General features: G+C 45.6%; 1 protein-coding gene across 5 annotated transcripts in view; it reads left to right on the top strand.

The window, feature by feature from the left end:
• Window positions 1-19,482, top strand: part of ppip5k1b (diphosphoinositol pentakisphosphate kinase 1b) — a 32,150-nt gene extending 12,668 nt beyond the window's left edge. Inside the window, exons 15-31 of one of the 5 annotated variants that reach the window (XM_030366475.1) lie at window positions 399-524; window positions 1,432-1,476; window positions 2,205-2,326; window positions 2,481-2,663; window positions 4,236-4,377; window positions 4,681-4,904; window positions 5,178-5,305; window positions 5,976-6,090; window positions 6,795-6,902; window positions 7,316-7,432; window positions 7,862-8,002; window positions 8,422-8,536; window positions 9,882-10,043; window positions 12,589-12,651; window positions 16,174-16,311; window positions 16,993-17,106; window positions 18,180-19,482. In XM_030366475.1, coding sequence (XP_030222335.1) covers window positions 399-524; window positions 1,432-1,476; window positions 2,205-2,326; window positions 2,481-2,663; window positions 4,236-4,377; window positions 4,681-4,904; window positions 5,178-5,305; window positions 5,976-6,090; window positions 6,795-6,902; window positions 7,316-7,432; window positions 7,862-8,002; window positions 8,422-8,536; window positions 9,882-10,043; window positions 12,589-12,651; window positions 16,174-16,311; window positions 16,993-17,106; window positions 18,180-18,271 — 2,135 coding nt within the window. In that variant the 3' untranslated portion in view covers window positions 18,272-19,482. The remainder of the gene's footprint in view (window positions 1-398; window positions 525-1,431; window positions 1,477-2,204; window positions 2,327-2,480; window positions 2,664-4,235; window positions 4,378-4,680; window positions 4,905-5,177; window positions 5,306-5,975; window positions 6,091-6,794; window positions 6,903-7,315; window positions 7,433-7,861; window positions 8,003-8,421; window positions 8,537-9,881; window positions 10,044-12,588; window positions 12,652-16,173; window positions 16,312-16,992; window positions 17,107-18,179) is intronic. The other 4 variants (XM_030366477.1, XM_030366479.1, XM_030366478.1 and 1 more) reach the window with 4 other exon arrangements.
• Window positions 19,483-20,271: the final 789 nt, after the last annotated feature.

Genomic DNA, 20,271 nt, shown 5'->3' with positions numbered 1-20,271 from the left:
CACAAAGTGTTGTAGAGCTTTCATAGCAAACAATTTTTGATGCTAATGTTGATTATAAAAATGTCAAAATACATTTTGGATGACCAGAATGCTAAACGGGGGGACTAGTTTTTCAATGCTAAGCTTATGTTTCCATCTTCCTGTGTTGTCCAACTTGCCATTTAGTTCTCACCATAATCTTTTAACGTCGACCATTAAAAAATGAGTTTGGATATAATTTAAGATGCACATTTTAAGTTATACACCACCACACGTGCTGAATATGTCTAGATGTAAATGCAAGCTTAGCACTGTCCCTTGGCAGGTTGGTGGTTTAACTAATCCATGAGGAAGTGTACAAGTGTACTGTTAATATTTTGATCCCAACAAAAGTGCTCTTCCTTCCCCTTCCTGCCCAGACTCTGAGAGGGAGGGCCCCTCTCTGCTGCTGGTGCTGAAGTGGGGCGGGGAGCTGACCCCTGCAGGCCGGGTCCAGGCCGAGGAGCTGGGCCGGGCCTTCCGCTGCATGTACCCTGGAGGACAAGGTGCCCAGCCAGCACACCAGCTGCAACACAAACACACGCCTGCACATGTACACAGTTACAACACCGTTTACAGCACCGTTTACAATAGCGTGAAGGTTTACAACACAGTGCTAATGGTGAAGCCCCCACTGTGTGTGTTAGACCTACATAGGCCGGCACAGGCAAAACACACACAACACGGGTGTTTTAGCCTTTGAGGGTTGTTATGCCTTGACATTACCTTTATTGATATTCTTTTCCGTCTTTTTCATCAGGCATAGTGTTTTCAGATGAGCATGATTAGCATTAACAGTAATGGCGTGTCTGTAAGTAGTGAGCACATGCCCTCTGTTTGACTAGCCAAACGTTGGGTCATGATTGAATCATCCGACAAAGGATCACCTGTAAAGGGATCCTTTTTGAGACTATAAGATAATGGTATGGTCTAACCCAGGTGCATCTGTGTTGAGACTATAAGATAATGGTATGGTCTAACCCAGGTGCATCTGTGTTGAGACTATAAGATAATGGTATGGTCTAACCCAGGTGCATCTGTGTTGAGACTATAAGATAATGGTATGGTCTAACCCAGGTGCATCTGTGTTGGCATCTCCTCTGCATTTTGAACTGTAAATACGATCCCATTTGAATAGCTACTATCCACTGGTTCTTGTTTGTATGGCCCGATTTTAAGCTTTTTCTACTTATTATTGGATGTTTTGTAGTGCATGACCTACAAGTGCTACTGCTTTATGACTACCAAGTAACTGGAAATAGAACTGGAAGCATTCGTTCAAATGGGATCTTGAGTTAAATATTTTTCTTCTTCTTCTTCGTCTTCCTCCTCTTCTTCCGCCCACCTCTTCTTACCCCGTTGACGCTCCCCTTCTCTCCTCACCTTTTGTTGTTTCACTGTGTAAAACACTAGCCGGTGACCGCCAGTCCCTTGGCTGCGAGTCCCCTATTGACTGTGGTAAGAGAAGGCTTTCCCTCCTGCCTTGTATCGCTTCCCTTCCTTCCATTTGCTTCCCGTCTAATCCACAACTTTTCATCCACCCATGCTCCCGCAAAGCCCCCGGGATTTTTCCCATCTTGTTTTGGATCTCGGGGGCATCATCTTCTTGCATCCTGCGGCTGTGACTGTATTGAGCTTGCTATGGAATGTTCTGAGTGGAAGGCGTCGCCGTATTGGCCTACAGCCCACATACCATGCCAAGGAAGCTTCGCTTCTCAGCCATCAGGGCGGCTCATCTGCACTGTGGTCTACTTATGCTAATGTCACCAGCATCACAAGTGGTGTCTAGTGTTCACTGTTGGACATTATTGTCATTGAAGAATGATCCGCAGTACAGCACCACTCAGAGACATGTGTTCACTGTTGTTTACAGATGGTAATGTTAAGATGCCGTGGTCTCAAATTAACGATGATTTATTGATGATAATAAACTCCTTCTGTATCTTGCTGCAACCACACTTGCAAACAAATGAACATTAAACGTTCTCGCTCCACGTGTGCTGATGGCTAATGTTCAGCACGCATTGTTATCTACAGTCAAGTCTTGGTGGCAGCCGTCTAATTGGGGTTCTTTGTTGATGGTATTAAATCCTCAGTGGATTTCATTCTCATCATAAGATTACCCTTCCTGACCTCAAGCCTTCCCCAAACTCCCCTGAGCGATATTGTTCTCGCTGACCTTCCAGGGGACTATGCGGGCTTCCCCGGCTGTGGGCTCCTGCGCCTCCACAGCACCTACCGCCACGACCTGAAGATCTACGCCTCTGACGAAGGCAGGGTGCAGATGACCGCCGCAGCTTTTGCTAAGGTTAGCTTTAAATGTTTTTTTTTTAAATATATATATATATTTTTTTTTTTTCATTTTCTTTTTTCAGAAACTTTAAATTTGGTACCTGTTTGGAATATTTACGTTTAAAAATAAGTTGTTAATAATAATGTTTTCAAAATGTTTATGTGTGAAGGGCCTGCTTGCTCTGGAGGGAGAGCTGACTCCCATCCTGGTGCAGATGGTGAAGAGCGCCAACATGAACGGGCTGCTGGACAGCGACAGCGACTCGCTGACTGACTGCCAGCAGAAGGTGAAGGCCAGGCTGCACGAGATCATGCAGAAGAACCAGGAGTTCACTGAGCATGACTACCACAAGGTAGGAGTTCACTGACTAGACGACCACATGGTAGGAGTTTACTGACTAGACTACCACAAGGTAGGAGTTTACTGACTAGACTACCACAAGGTAGGAGTTTACTGACTAGACTACCACAAGGTAGGAGTTTACTGACTAGACTACCACAAGGTAAGAGTTTACTGACTAGACTACTACCACATGGTAGGAGTATACTGACTAGGCTACCACAAGGTAAGAGTTTACTGACTAGACTACCACAAGGTAGGAGTTTACTGACTAGACTACCACGAGGTAGGAGTTTACTGACTAGACGACCACATGGTAAGAGTTTACTGACTAGACTACCACAAGGTAGGAGTTTACTGATTAGTCTACCACAAGGTAGGAATTTACTGACTAGACTACCACATGTAGGAGTTTACTGAGCTTGATTACACCATGGTAGGAGTTTATTAACTAGACTACCTAAAGGTAATAGTTTACTGACCAGAGAACCGCAAGGCATGCAGTCACGAGTAAGAGAGAAGCGTTTCTAGATACGTATCTTTGTCTATTTTATGTTCGGATTTAGAATAAACTCATCTGGAGACAGGTATTGCAAATTAGCGTGAGCTACATGTATAAGGCCAATCAGACAAATAGTTAAAGGTGAGTTGAGACGGGCCTCTCTTAGGCCTTTCACACCAAAAAGAACCAAGAGCCAGTTCCGGGCTGGTGCTAGGGCCAGTTCAAAACTGGTTCCAGCCTTATCCCAGTTATGAACCAGTTGGTTTCACAACGGCCAGAGCCAGCCATGGGGCCGGCAAGAGCAACGTCATCACGTCACTGCAAACGGCTGCAGCTGCACGAAGATAGCCTTTGTCCGGGTTGCGCCCTCTAACTTGTTCTGGACCTCGGAAGAAGACCAGAATCCAAGGAGACAGGTTGTCTCCTCCACGGTCCACTGTGTTTTCGTCTTCACGTCCATTGTTTACTTCGGTGTTTTTAAAAATGCCGGTCTTCGTTGGTCTTCCTGTTTATGAAGGTAAGGATAACCCCGCCCCCTTCCCCTGGCGTAAAGGCAGTCCTCGTTCTAGCCCAGCTCAATCGTGGGGTTGGAGTTGAACCGGTTTTTACAGGCCCGAGCCGGTTCTGTGGGGTTGTGAAACCAAAACACTCGAACTAGCCCGGAACGGACTCTGATTTTGCGGCGCAGTGAAAGGCCTATCTGTGTCTGTCGCTGTCCCCATTTGCACCTTGGGAAAATGAACAGTAGAGCGGGTATCCATGTCAACAAGTCCGAGCCTGTCTCACCTCTATTCACTTATTAAGTCAAGCTTTTTAAATGTAGCATCTGTGAGAACATGTTTTGTTACAGATTATCTGAATCGTCTTTTCTAACCAGTATAACTGCGTTCTCAACCACTTGTTTGAACGAGTCAGATTGACATACATTTATAGCAGTTTAGGTTATCTGTAACCAGTCATTGGATCAGTTGGGAGACCACACTCTGCTCCACGAGGTCAAAGGGACCTTTTGTCTATGTGCCTATTTGTCCCCTTACAAATAGAGTATACTCACTCAGTCACCTGTGCCTGCTTTCTCCCCAGCTGGCCCCCACCCAAAGCCCATCACTGGTCAACTCCATGAAGCTGATAGAGAACCCGGTGCATACGTGTGACAAGGTGTACACCCTCATCCAGAGCCTGACCTCGCAGATCCGCAAGAGACTAGAGAACCCCAAGTCAGCAGGTACTCTCTGACCTCACTGCGTGGTTTTAATCTTGCATATGCCCAGCCTGATGACGAAACTTCCATCAAGATCATATACATAAAATCTGCGTGACCAGATCGTTTTTTTATAATCAAAAGCACAGTAAAAACCTAAATCAAAATAACCCTCCGGCACAGCCCATACTCCTCCAACTATATATATCTCTGCCTAAACAACAAAGCAGCACTCTTCAACCAAAACAGTTGGTTGCCCTGGCAACCAGGACCAAAACACTCATGATCCGCTCGTGTCCGTCTGTCCGTCCGTCCGTCCGTCCCCAGACCTGCAGCTGTACCACAGTGAGACTCTGGAGCTGATGCTGCAGCGCTGGTCCAAGCTGGAGCGGGACTTCCGCATGAAGAGCGGCCGCTACGACATCAGCAAGATCCCCGACATCTACGACTGTGTGAAGTACGACAAGCAGCACAACGCCTCGCTGGGCCTGGAGGACACCCTGGAGCTGTTCCGCCTGTCCCGCGCCCTGGCTGACATCGTCATACCACAGGTCACTTAGGCTCAGGCACTCACACATTCTGCACACACACTCACACACATACACACACATTCACTCACTCTAAACACATTCTACTCGAACACAAACACACACACACACACACACACACACACACACACACACACACACACACACACACACACACACACACACACACACACACACACACACACACACACACACACACAGTGAAGTATAGAGCTCCGATGAGGTGTACCGTGAGTGTTCCTAAGCACTGCTGACCTGAGGAGTGTGTGTTGGCAGGAGTACGGTCTGAGTAAAGCAGAGAAGCTGGACATAGCGCAGGCCTTCTGTGTCCCCCTGATGAAGAAGATCCAGCTGGACCTACAGAGGACCCACGAGGACGAGGCTGTGAACAAGCTGCACCCACTGTAAGGGCGGACCCACACACGGCATGCAAGAAGGAGCCATAGGGATTGTGGCTGGGGAGCGTGAATGTGTGTGTGTGTGTGTGTGTGTGTGTGTGTGTGTGTATCTAGAGTGGGATTGGGTGCATTTGTGTATGCCCACTGTACATACATTAACAAAGGGGCCCTATCCCACACACGATAACAAAGATGACGTGTGTGTGTGTGTGTGTGTGTGTCACACACACACACACACACAGTCAGTCAGTCAGTCAGTCAGTCAGTCAGTCAGTCAGTCAGTCAGTCAGTCAGTCAGTCAGTCAGTCAGTCAGTCAGTCAGTCAGTCAGTCAGTCAGTCAGTCAGTCAGTCAGTCAGTCAGTCAGTCAGTCAGTCAGTCAGTCAGTCAGTCAGTCAGTCAGTCAGTCAGTCAGTCACTCACTCACTCACTCACTCACTCACTCACTCACTCACTCACTCACTCACTCACTCACTCACTCACTCACTCACTCACTCACTCACTCACTCACTCACTCACTGATCTCACACACATGAGATCTTCAAAAGACCACATACGACGTGTATCACATAATATATATTATATGATATTATGAGAGCACCACATTAAGAGCAAGGTTGGGGTGTGTGTGTGTGAATGCCCGCTGGCTGACTCACTCCTCTCCCCCCCCCTTCCAGGTATTCCCGGGGAGTGATGTCCCCTGGCCGCCACGTCAGGACACGCCTGTACTTCACCAGCGAGAGCCACGTGCACTCCCTGCTCAGTGTGTTCCGCTACGGGGGGCTGCTGGATGTACGTGGAGCATAGAGCCATAACACGCGTCAACAACACTTTGATCTACTACAGGATGCCCATAAAGCTCTCTCAGGCTTGGATTGTTCTAAATGGCAATGCTGTTAAAGCATAGGCAATGCTTTTATTTAGTTGCAGGACAATCCTCATAAAAGATAGGTCAGGCATTTTTATGTTTTTATGTCAAATAAGATTACATTTATTCGCGGCAAATTGGCAGGAATTCCATAATGAGTACTAAAGGACCCCGCACTTTACTTCTGAATTAGTTTTGGCTTCCTTCTTCCTTTCTTTCCTATTCCTGCCATTTCACTGACATCACAACATTTTGAACTCTTGATTCAGCGTTTAGAAATGACAGATTGCAATATGTAACCGGGCCTAATATTTATTCTTGCAAATCAGACTTTAGATTGACTTTTATAAAGCTAATCTGACGGCAGACTGGCTCAAAATCTGGGTGACCACTTTCTTTCACTTCAAACCCGGCCAGCACTTGTCAACTTTTAAGTTAACACAGCCTAAAACATGGTTTTTGGCTGTGTTTTTTTTTTGTCTCTTGGTTTTTTGCTAAATAAATTAATTAGTGTGTGTGTGTGTGTGTGTGTGTGTGTGTGTGTGTGTGTGTGTGTGTGTGTGTGTGTGTGTGTGTGTGTGTGTGTGTGTGTGTGTGTGTGTGTGTGTGTGTGTGTGTGTGGTGTTAGGAGGTGAAGGACCAGCAGTGGAAGCAGGCTATGGACTACCTGAGTGCTGTGTCTGAACTCAACTACATGACTCAGATAGTAATAATGCTGTATGAGGACAATAACAAGGTTTGGTCATACATTACACTTACACACACACATTGACCACACAACACACACACACAGACTTTGAATTATCGTTCAAGGACTGAGAGCACATTGTGGAAAGCTATCTTTCCGATTTTATTTGTCAGTTAACAAGTGATGCCAATGTTTATTTCTTTACGGGGTTATTCTGTACTTGCAAACCTCTATTGTCAATGGGCGTATGAGCTTTACATTGTGATTGCATTAGGGACTTCATTTTCTTCACAAAGAAAAATCACTGAAAACGGCGCCCATTTTGTTTTCTTTGAAGTCTTTGTGTTCCTATCTCTAAAAATGGACCCATGAGCGGCTCAGTAGAACCAGCCACAGGGACAGCTGTGGTTGGCAGGTTCCCTCCCTCTCCTGATGAGATGTTCTGTGTGTGGGCCCACCAGGACCCCTCGTCAGAGGAGCGGTTCCACGTTGAGCTGCACTTCAGCCCGGGGGTGAAGGGGTGCGAGGAGGAGGAGAACGTTCCTATGGGCTTTGGCTTCAGGCCTGCTTCCTCTGAGGTGTGTGTTCATGCACTCTGAATATATGTGCTTCCTCCCGGACGTGTTTAGTTTTCTTCATCACATATTGGCTAATGTGCCGTAATTAATGTGCAATTGTCGTATTTGAATTGAATAATGGGACATTGAACGATTGAATGTTCAACGTCCCAGCATTTGATCCACTTAAGTCATAGTTGTATATCTTTATGCACATTATTCTGTCTCTATGCATGTTTTTGTATTTCGGATGTGTTTTCGTCACTGTTTATTCTTGCTTTATTTTCCATTCTCTATTGCTATCATATTTGTCTTATCTCCACCATAGTGTCCTTCAGGATTAAAATAAAGCATCCCGAACGACATGCCTAGCATCTCTAATGTGACGCTGACAGGTGTTCGACTCTAATCTTCTCTATGTTCTAATTGCGTCACCTTGTGGCCAATCAGAACGAAGAGAAGCAGACCAACCAGGGCAGCCTGGAGGACCTGTCCCAGGACCAGACCGACCAGGCCCTGCCTCTCACCGAGCCCATCTGCAGCCAGAAGCGCTCCCCCATGGTCCGCAGCCGCAAGACGGGCTCCATGGAGGTATAGCACGCCGGTCCTTAGCCTCGTTAGCCTAGCGTAGTGTGTGTGTCTGGGCCAACACACGCACTGTGATGTGGCACGGTGCTAAAGGAGATACGCAGCCAAGTGAGGCCTTCTGCTTTTCTTTTCAATATTTGTCTTTCGTCACTAAAAAAATAAAGCTTTCTAAGGTTTCCTGACGAGGAGAAAAAGATTTCTCCCCTCTGAATCCGCTCCGGTTGTTGTTAAACCCTGGTTGTGCAGTGCGGTAACTCTGTTGGGAGCTTCTCTGATGTTGTACTCTTGCTTTGGTGGTTCTCAGCCTCACCCCACACAGGAAGTCGTTTAGGATGAAAGGGAAATGACTCAATGTTAATGGGTATCGCATGTTGCCCATATTATTATTATCATCATTATCATTACCGTCTCCCATCACCCAGGTACTCTCCGAGTCGTCCCCCACCCACCCCTCAAAAGGCTCCTCTTTCCCCTCCCACCGGCTCTTCCCCTCCGTCTCCCGCAACTCCCCCGAGATCCACCCCCCCTCCGGACTAGGTAAGGGGTGTGTGTGTGTGTGTGTGTGTGTGTGTGTGTGTGTGTGTGTGTGTGTGTGTGTGTGTGTGTGTGTGTGTGTGTGTGTGTGTGTGTGTGTGTGTGTGTGTGTGTGTGTGTCCCAGCAGCCTTCACACATGCACATATCTACAGTGGCTCGGTTCCCGCTGGCCCTTCCTTTGTGCTGCTCTCTGTTCCCCATTTGCTCTGCTGTCTCTCTTCGTGTTCTTCTGTCTCTACTTTACTTTGTTCACTTCATTCCTCTCAGTCTTTGTTATCATGTCTTTGTCTCTCTCTTTCAGTTTTTTTACTCTTCTTTTTCTTTTCTTTTCTGTCTTTTATTTTTCATTCATCCTTCTGTTTCCTCTTCTACTTCTGTCGTCTGCCTCCTTGGTTCTCCTGCTCCTCCGCCCTCCGGTCAGCCGGTACTGTTGGCCCTACTGCTGCTAGCTGGCAGCTGCTTAGCTTCCATGACATCATAGTGTAGGGGTGGGGGGGGGGGGGGCTGCCCCAGACTATGTAGAGGTCACAGTGCCGGAGCCAACTGCAATGTATCTGGTGTCACATGGATGGCACTAGACACATTAAGTAGGCTTATACAGAGGTAACCTTCATTCAGGCAGCTGCTACTTGTTTCTGTCCAACATTGACATTTCTAGACTCAAACATTGGATTCAAAGCTAACCCACACATACACACGCATGCAGATTTAATGTACGAATATCTGCTTACTATCTTTGAGGCAAGGGTTTGGGTCAGTTTACAGTGTAGGTAGCATGCAACAAACTCTCCTCAAATCAAGTCCCTGAAGTCAATTCTCTGCCTTAAGTCTACTGGTCTCCAGCCTTCATGATTACAATGTCTTCTTTTGGTCTGTTTTAAATGTAACCTTTCCTTTTCTGGCCAGAGCCTTTGATCTTAGGCCCTGGGCATTGGTTGAAGTATCTATACATTTATATCTATATCTATAAATATAGATAGATTCATACCAATGCCTACCATACATAGTTTGAATAAGATCTCTGCATACTAATATATAATGCTAATATGTGCACTTTGTTAGACATTTGTCCACATGCCTCCTTTTTACAAATCCACAATTCACTTTTTAACACACACACACACACACACACACACACACACACACACACACACACACACACACACACACACACACACACACACACACACACACACACACAGCATTATTAATAATGACTGGTGTGCGGCCAAAACTAACAGAAGCCCAATATCACACCTCCCAACCCCATCCTGCACTCCCACCACACGCCCTCCCTCCCTCCCTCCCTCCCTCCCTCCCCCCCCCCCCCCCCCCACCCCCCAACAGGCTCTCTCTGCTCTGGCCTCTTCAGTGCCTCTGTCCTCGGGGTGTCCTCTAGCGCCCCCAACCTGCGGGACTACGTCCGCACCCACCGCCTCCACCTCCACCACAGCCAACGCAAACCGCCGCTCTCCCCCGGCAGCCTGCCATGCCAGATTGCAATGTTCGGTATGTTCCTCTTAGCGCCTCACTGCTCTGTTCTCCTCCCCTCCCCCCCCCCCCTCCCCTCCTCTGGGGAGGGAGGATATTTCCGTCTCAGTCCATTCATTCATCTATTTACTGCCTCTGTGTTGGTTTTTGGTTGTGGTTTACCACCGGGAGCTCTCAGGTCGACTGAGCCCGCTGCCCTTTTTTTCCCCACCTGATCTCACTGCTTGAAATATTTGAAGTGGGGTTTGGAAGTGATCTTTTTTTTGTCCGGTGCCTTTTTTTTTTCTCACCCTCTCCATCTCTGGCTCCCCTTGAGAAGAGACTTGGGGTTCCCAGTGATGCTACTCAAGAATCTTTTATTTTCCCCCTGCCGTTTGGCCAGGGGACTTTTGATTTGGATTATTCCAAAGGACCGTCATTCCTCCTCCTCCTCCTCCTCCTCCTCCTCCTCCTCCTCCTCCTCCTCTTCAGAACCTTGCTTCTAATTTGGGAAGCAAATGAGAGGTTTCAAACGGTTTCATCAGTCCCCCCCCCTCCCCTTCCGACTGTGGGCTCTGCGTTTGTTTCATGCTGGCTGTTGGGTCTGCATGGGTTCACTGATCAGCATGCTTGTTAATGTGCTGCACTACTTGGCTCTTCAGATTGTACATGCGTTTCCTCTCAACGCTGCATGCTCTTGGGTCAAGCCTTGGATCTGTGAAACATAATCTGAAACAAAATATTTTTTCTGTCTGGAATGATTTGTTACTCTCATTAACTCAAAACGAATTAACCCAACGTGCTATCTCGAAACAAATGGGCTTCAGGATAATGGACTTCTCAATAGTCAATAGTCAAAAGTGTCGCAGGTTGCCCCTTGGTTAAATAGTTTTGTATGGTTTACCAAGTATACCAGGGTTCAACATACATGTATGGGATGCTTGATTATGGTATGAAGACCTGCTTTATACAGTCAATTCATTTATGAATTAGTGAAACATCTGCCTTATGGACTGTATAGAAGGCCGTATGACAAGGCAGAAAATTACCCTGTGCTCCCCAACTTGGCCACCAGAGGTCACTCTGGCTATAAGGCTGGGTACTGTGGCGGCAGGAATCATGCTTCCAATATCAATAATGATATGACGTCATATAAAGCCTTGCTGTCTAGGCAACAGTCAGGGGTTCACAAAAAAGGACGTCTGGACATTGAGTTTTGTGGGGAAAAAAAAGCAGTTGCTATAAAAAAAGAGGGGTCTGGATCTCCTTTTGTCGTTGTTAAAGGCAAAATTACACCTGATTGTCGCAGCGTTAATCAACTGATCAACTATTGATCCACTATGCTGATAGGTACTCTGCTTTCATACTATTATTGTTATTATTTGCATAGTTAGTGTCTGTTTGTATGTATTGCTTGTCTACAAAAGAACATCCCAGCTGTTGTAGATCCCCTTCCGCAGCAGCTGGTGTGGCTTAAAGACCTGTGGCAGCACGAGGAGGGAGTGAAAAGCCTTGTTCTGTTTCTGTTGCTCAGCTCCGGCTGCACCTCCAAATGTCCGCTAGATCAGAGATTTGCTCATCGGCTCAAACGAATGTCATTGTCATCATTTAAATACATAATACATAACCCACCCCATTGTCATGCCATAGATATTGAATGCATAACGCATCGTCATAACGCACATATTAAATACATAACGTGTCATCATGACGCACATATTGACATTCATTTACAGGTTCACTGCATCTACACTCCTCTTTTGTTGAAATGAAACACGCATATTCAAATGTATACAGCTACGTATGCATGTATTCATACAGGGATGGATGGATCTCCTGCAATTTTTCTTCTGTGTCCCTTTCTGTCTGTATGCTTTGTGTTTTTTATCTCTCTGCCTCACCGTGTCTCCTTTTGTCCCGTCTCCTCCACCCTTCTCTCCTTTTATTCTGTCTCCTCCACCCTTCTCTCCTTTTATTCTGTCTCCTCCACCCTTCTCTCCTTTTATTCTGTCTCCTCCACCCTTCTCTCCTTTTATTCTGTCTCCTCCACCCTTCTCTCCTTTTATTCTGTCTCCTCCACCCTTCTCTCCTTTTATTCTGTCTCCTCCACCCTTCTCTCTTTTTATTCTGTCTCCTCCACCCTTCTCTCCTTTTATTCTGTCTCCTCCACCCTTCTCTCTTTTTTTTCTGTCTCCTCCACCCTTCTCTCCTTTTATTCTGTCTCCTCCACCCTTCTCTCTTTTTTTTCTGTCTCCTCCACCCTTCTCTCCTTTTATTCTGTCTCCTCCACCCTTCTCTCCTTTTATTCCGTCTCCTCCACCCTTCTCTCCTTTTATTCTGTCTCCTCCACCCTTCTCTTGTTTAACTGAAAACTCTTTAATTTGACCCCAAAACAAACCGAACCAGCGCCCCGCTCTTGTTGTTCAGAACTTGAAGAGGAGTACCGCCGGAACATCAGGCCTAGCCTCAACCACATTCAGTAGAACCGTGTGAAGTACACACACACAAACACACATTCACGCACACACACAGACACACACACACACACACTGGTAACACCACCATACCTTCCTTTTTTCCTCAGAGCTGTTCTCTATGCCGGCAGTAAAGAGGTTTTCTGTGTCGTTTGCCAGGCATCCGACTAATGGTATGTCTGCTTATTTTTTTTCACTTTTTACGTTCATTTGTCCACCCTCCACTTTCCTTTCTCTTGCATGACCCTTTTTGGGGAAAAGGAAACTTTTTTTCCTTTTTATTTTCGAGATTTGGGGATTTTTTGTTGACGATGGATCAGTAATTGCATTTCATATCACAAAAAACCCTTTTAATTCTCTTTGTTTGTTTTCATTAATGTTGTATCTCACAGGACACATCCCTGTGTCTGTTTCCTGTGTTGGATTTGACCACATCCTCTAACATTCACCATTTTGCCTGATCCTCATAACGCTTCTCTGCAGGACGGATGGATACAGTGTCTGCTACAGTATGTCATGTGTGCTCACTTGCTGCTGTATTCATGAGTGGAAGCGTTGCTAACCTTAATGATAATGTATGGAGCGACCCTCTTAGGTAGTGACCGGGAACTGAATTTGTTTTATAAACAATTTATGTATGTTTATAAAATGATCTGTCCGTGTCCTTATAATGGTGTTATATGTAGGACAAATACATATAATAGGCATCATAGATCCCGCTGTGCTGTTTAAGTTATAAGGATATTTACTTATGAGTAGCCTTGTGGGGGGGTGGTCTTATGTTAAATGTACTGCACTATTGCAACACCATAACAGCATAATCCAGCCAAAAGTACATTTGTTTGTAATGTGGTTTTGTAATCAGAAATGAGGAATTTCATGGCTAAGCAAGAAGAAAAATGATAAGGCTCAAGACGGGGACAAACGGCGAACCTGTCAGCCAGAATATGCAGTCTGTTGCTTGGACACATAATCGTCAACTACTGCTGTGTTTCTAAATATTATTGTCTTATAATTTAAGCAAAAGGCAAGCTCTCTGTTATCATGCATTACAAATGGATCAAAGCGATCTGCAGATCATTGAATTGGGAATGGATCGCTAGGAACATTGACCTTTATATACAACTATTTTCTTTTGTGGAAGTTCTAGGATATTTAGATGTTTATAATGACCAAACTCTTAGCCTCGACTCCAAATTGTGTCTAGCTCCCTTGCTTTCTATGCTAGTTGATCAATGCAAATCATTGAACGCAACACATTCAGGTTATACATTTTGGCATTTGTTATTGATACTGAATGAAAACCGGCATCTCCTAGCTCCTACTTACTTGTTAAAACGGATGACTAAAAGTGCATAAATCATCCATCCACTATAGTTGGAGAATCCATGATTTGAGTCAGATCTCTCCTTCAATCTCCTCAGAGACCACTGCTGAAACTGGAGGTGGAGTGTTTAATCCCTCAAGTGAACAAAGGAACTGTGCGTCTGATTTTTATCCGCACACACCCACCCAAGTGGAGGAATTGTTATTCAAGGCCCTTTGATCATTCTTCATATGGATTACTGGCCCAGGGATTCCAGCTTTCCTTATTCATGCTAATTGCGCCCATCACTTGAACTCTGTGTGCCTTTTCCACAGTGCGGGTTGCAATTCTGCATAGATGTGATTGCATTGTTGTGCTTCAGGCCTGATGGTTTTCTAGAGTGTGTTCACACCATTCGCATGAACAGCCATCAGAGCACCCAGTTAATGTCAGCAAAGAGCAATACTGCAGTACCAATGCTGTTGTTTTTTTCTTCACCCTTCAGTTTTTCTCACGGTTAGGCACAATGTCTCTCTTTGGCCTACAACATTTTCCTCTCACACCCTCGACTTTTGTGACACCTTGACCTCCTCCCGGTCCATTCTGCTCCATTTCTTCCCTCTTCTTTCTTCCTCTGCAACAACATCAACATCCACCCATCTCCCCAAGAGCCTCTAAAGGAGGGGCATCTTGTCCAGCTGCTAGGTGGTGGTGGTGGTGGTGGTGGTGTCTGGGGAGCAACTGCACCGATCTGTCTATGGGAAGGGCGATGGCCCTCCACCTGCCCCCCTGCCCCTACATCGCCTGCCTCTCCCCAGGGACTGGCTAGTGGCCGCAGGCCAGCAGGGCACAGAATCCCTGTACAGTCAGCCCCTCTGCAGAGCTCTAGCCGCCTCCTCCTCCTCCTCCTCCTCCTCCTCCTCCTCCTCCTCCTCCTCCTCCTCCTCCTCCTCCTCCTCCTCCTCCTCCTCCTCCCCTCTCTATCTCCTCCTCATTCATGCAAGGCTGCGGTGAATGCGGATTTGCATACCAGAGTCCATTGCTGCACATCGTACTTGGCTTCTTCCTTATTCTTCTTCTATTTTCTTTTCAGCTGGTCCTGAAATGTGGATGATTAAGTCTTTCACACCGCCACTCTTTGTGACCTGTCGTTCACAGTGCATATTGTCGCAATCATCGTTCCCCTTGTATCTGTTGTTTCTCTTTGCATGCATTCAGGATTCACCAGCCATTTCTCTTATCCGTATCCAAATGTTCAATCAATTGCTGCCCTTTTTCAAATCGTTTTTTTTTTGGTGCAGAGAGAAATGTTTGAGGACCTTCTATCTGTGATTGATGCTCGCTGTGCCTTTTTAAAGGTAACACTGCGGTATTTTGGAATAACTAAAGGCTTGCATAGAACATGCATGTGTGATGGATATATATAGTATCATAAAATAACGACCCCATGGGTTTCAATAGAAGGGCTTCGACTTGGCGTGTGGACTGACTGAAGCAACATAAGGGAACATATGGGGGAGACCACATGAAGTGCTCTGGGGGAGGTCTGGGATGGACACCACACTGCATCCTGTCTTACTCCCAATACATGTTTCTGGCTTCCAGATAAAAAAACTCTGAACTGGGTCATCTTCCCAGTCATGTTTTTATTTGGGTATTGTAAACCCTGAAAATATTTTAAGGGCGAGTCTGCTGTTTTTGAGGGAGGTTCTGTCACCAGAGTTGTGCTACTCCATTTTCTTTGTAGAAAGAGAGAGCAGCGAAGTTTATTTTGTCTAGAGTTTAACCTCAATACTGGCCCAGTGACAGCAACTATTCTATCTGACTAAACTGCAAATTCTAACCCATCTTCTTGAAATCGTATTTATATAAAGCACGTGAAGATTAATTTTGGTAGAATTCATATCCTTGTTGGGGCTCTTTGGGTCCTTTATGTGTAACGAATTAACATTCATTAATGCTAAAACTGAGAACCTTTGAGGTGAGGTGCCATTGCCCTGTTCGTTAGGGAGTAGAATATGTATTTCGTAAGGCGGCTTCGATGTTTCAAATGTTTGTCGTGGAGTCGTGTCAGACACCGGATGTGTCTAACGACTACGATTGAACCAATGAAAGGTAGACCGTAGTACCTCTAGCTCCACCCATACAGCAGGGTAATTTCTTAGACCGGTCCATGCACTAAAACAGGCCACTGTTCTGCATCCCCATGCGCTCCCTGAAGAGCAGCCAACACATTCAAGCAGATCTAGTCGGGCTGTATCATCGCCATCACCGCCACAACCGCCACAACCGCCACTCTTTCATTCAATCAGTGATGGAAGGGGTGGTGCAACTTTGTTTGTGTCTTTGTTTGTCTGTCCTCCTGTGTTCCTCCCTCCCCCGGCTGCAGGGTTTGAGGGCTGCTCCATGGTGCCCTCCATCTACCCGCTGGAGACGCTGCACAACTCGCTGTCCCTCAAGCAGGTGGACGAGTTCCTGAACACGGTGTGTGAGAGCAGCAGCGAGGCCCACATCAAGACCATGAAGGGTAGGCTCACGACTCAAGGCCGCGGGCCGCCAGATCACTGAAACCTCTGCCAGCGTCAGGCTTTGATTTGTTTTCGGCCGTTGGATAGGCTCTGTTAGTAAAATGGATTATATATATATTTTTTACATCTTGAAAGTATTACAAATATTGCCTAAGATGAGCAATCAGCTGTGTGTGTGTGTGTGTGTGTGTGTGTGTGTGTGTGTGTGTGTGTGTGTGTGTGTGTGTGTGTGTGTGTGTGTGTGTGTGTGTGTGTGTGTGTGTGTGTGTGTGTGTGTGTGTGTGTCAAATATAAGGGAGAAGATGCATTTATACATATTCCTTGGTTTAAATGATTGACAGACAATTCACTTTAACTTTACTTATCTGTTAAAACAAAAATTCACTTTTGCCTAGAAAAGTCTTGGCACACTTTTCCACTATAGTACCAATCATGACTTTTCTTTGTCAATGAATGTGTGAGTAAAAAGCGACCAAAGTGGCGGTGCAAGTTAAAGCAGTGCAAGTAATTACGATGATGATTTAGTGAAAGGGATTTAGTGAATAACTCCAAGACCAATTAAGTACTGCAAATGCCAGTAGAATGTAATTTGTTTCATATTGAACGTGCCCTCCTCCTCCTCCTCCTCCTCCTCCTCCTCCTCCTCCTCCTCCTCCTCCTCCTCCTCCTCCTCCTCCCAGCTCTCTCTACCCTGTTTGACTCCCAGAGTCAGACGTCTCTGTACAGCCCCCAGCAGCCCCTCTCCTCCTCTGGCTCTGAGACCTCCCTCAGACCCCCCAGCCGGCCTCTGTGGCGTAAGTCTCTTCATGCTCATGCCCCCTACCGGGGACGGCCTCCCGTAGAACCCCCCCCATGGGAGGAGATCAATCCAGTTGTCTCTCAACTGTCCCACATTGCCCAAATTTAGATGAAACTGGAACAATGATGATGACGGCCCGTAACAGTCAGCCCTAAAGTTAGATCGAACTATGAAAGTGAGTACCATGAATTCCCTTGCACTACTGTGATGTTTGAGCAAAACATCACATGCAAGTCTTTCTGGCTGACAGTAGGAAGGCGGGCATGTGTTGGGTTGTTCCCACTTGGGATATGTTGGTTGGGAAACGGGTATGTTTGCTTGTTCCCAGGTGTGTTGTGTCCAAGGGGGGGTTTTGGTCCAAGGTGTGTTGGGACCCAGGTGTTTTAGGTTGGGTCCTAGGTGTTGGGTGGGTCACTGCCATATTGGGTCCCAACTGTGCCCCATAGATGTGTTATTATGAGGCAGTTGCAAGGGAAGATGCTTACCGTTCTGAATGACCTTGAAGCAGATGTCATTTACCAGGAAGCCCTTTATCTTCAGGGGGTCAGACCTTGACTGTTGAATTCCAACAGCAAACAGCATCTGTCCCACTAATATCATGTGACCTTTTGCCCCCTCAAGAGCCAGAGGAATGCTCTGGCTGGGTTCTTGAAGATCACCACATTAGGAGCAAGGTTGGGCTTAGTGATTAATTGATGAACAGACGATAAATGGGAAGCAAACCGCAGTCACCTTCAACATTATTATTTTTTCTTTACTATGTGATGTCTTACTTATTGCAGTTCTGTAATAAAAAATACCATTTATCTTCTGTTCATCAATTAATCACTAACCCCAACCTTGCTCTTAATGTGGTTCTATAATAATATCATATAATATATATATATTATGTGACACACGGCATATGTGGTATTTTGAAGATCTTGTGTATGTGAGATCAGTGACTGACTGTGTGTGTGTGTGTGTGTGTGTGTGTGTGTGTGTGTGTGTGTGTGTGTGTGTGTGTGTGTGTGTGTGTGTGTGTGTGTGTGTGTGTGTGTGTGTGTGTGTGTGTGTGTGTGTGTGTAGATGGTAGCATCCCCTCCAGTGCAGTGTCCAGTGCGGGGCCCTCTTCACCGACCACAGAGAGCTCGGGGGTGAACTTCAGCTTCAGTGAGTAGACCCTCCTCTTCCTCCTCCTGCTGCTGCTGCTGCTGCAGTACCCGGACTCAGACCGGACTGGTCTGGAAAGAAGTTGGACATTTACAAGGCATTCACAAAGCAGAACCCGAACCAAGCCAATCCCTGCCATTCGTTCACAGCCAGTGTTGTCGGGTGAAACCAGAGAGTTGTGATTTAATAAAAAAATATTTTAGCAAATTGTTGAACCCACCAACCCCATTAAGATTCTCAGACATGCCTTGTTGTCACATTGTTAATGATGGTTTCGCACAGTGCAACTTTTCACAAATCAAATACTAATGTTGTTTTGTTATCAAGTGTTTATTAAGGGTAAAGTTGAACACGTTATGTTTTATTCACAATACTTGACCTGGTTCATCCACTGCAATAAAGTGGTTGATGATGGAGTCAATGTTTAACTGGACTTACAGTGATATGACTTATGTAATTTCCGTCTTGATCTTCTCTGACTTTATGAGCTGTCCATCCACTGTAAATACAGGTTTTAAACACAAGGTCAGCTTAAACTCTGGATACTGTGTGGATTCCGCCGTTGCACTTTCTACTGTGGACATCCAACCACACTGATGTACGTGATTGTTAAGAAAGAGTGGGGTGTATCGATGGGTATAATGGGACAACCCTTCCATTGTAGATTGAATGTATGCTAAATAGCCACCTATCGTTCACATATCATTTTGTGTCTGCAATCTGCTGTCATAACCAAAGTATTAATGTATTTTTAAAAGTGCAATTACTCTAAATGGCTGCTGCCTCTGATTTAGGGACGAATTTAATCAGATGCGTCAACTATATCTTCATACGTCAAATTATGGTAAGAAAAGTAATGCTTGTATTGATGTCACCACAGACAAAAACATCACATTGTTTTTTAGGTATTCTTTCCCCGCAGCAAACCCACAACATATTAGTAGTAGTCCTCCAGCTGCTACTTCATCATTCAAAACCTTTTGCTGAGAGTACCCAAGTTCTTTCAACAGGATTAAACCCACCGATAACCATGGACAACCTTGTATTTTTCTGTTTTCATTGTCGCCGGCGAAACCTTCGATTTGTATATTGTATGTTGATTTCATGTGCTGAAATGACCTTGTGTATGTAATTTTTTGTTGCGTAATTTATATTCTTATTTAAGAAGTTGTGTGTATAGATGGTGGATCTGGGTTTGATAAAATGGCTAAACTGGCAATATAGTTGTGTTGTGTTTTTCCTTGTCTCTTAAGGCTCTGTTCCCATTGCAACTGACACAAAAACACATGGTGTGTGTGTGTGTGTGTGTGTGTGTGTGTGTGTGTACGTGTGTACGTGTACGTGTACACACCTATGACTCAGACAATCAGCCGGTTGCTGCTCCGCAGACCAAGACCTTTGATAGTGCTATTAAACCTCCCTTTCCCCATCTTTTGCTTTCGGCTGGCGATCAAACATGTTGGTGGGGCACAGTAATAGACAGGGGGTCTGAGGTCGTCGTCCCCCCCCCCCCATAATTTTTTTGGAATTTAATAGATTTGATTTCCTGTATGCTGGTGCATTTTGGGGATGGCCACTACCTATTTACCTACTTTTCATTCAGATTCATAGCCTACATCCTGACTTGCAGGGCCTGGACAAGCTTACACTGCATATACAGACCTACTTCATGGCCATTCCACCAGCCATTGCTATTTGACCCATTGTTGTTATTCTGATATTGAGACAAATCATGATCACTGTCCTATAGCGTCCATTTCTTGTGAGTCTCAATGTCTACTTCAAATGCAGTTAGAAATATGGGACAGTTGCTTCATTTTGTTTATATGCTACAGGCCGAAAGACTAAATTAATATGTAACTTACTTGCTCCTTTTAAGTATAACAATGCTTGGGGAGTCCGATTCCTCCACTGAAAAGGGTGGAAAATTGCTTACAACTCTCTGCTAGTTAGCGATCTATCTCCCCTCTACATGATGTTGTGGTGCGCGAATGCTGCTGAGGGAGGT

Source organism: Gadus morhua, chromosome 9 (assembly GCF_902167405.1).
Source record: "Gadus morhua chromosome 9, gadMor3.0, whole genome shotgun sequence".
Taxonomy (NCBI): Eukaryota; Metazoa; Chordata; class Actinopteri; order Gadiformes; family Gadidae; genus Gadus; species Gadus morhua.
Note: the sequence above shows the minus strand (reverse complement) of the source record. Positions and strands in the feature narration are given on the sequence as shown.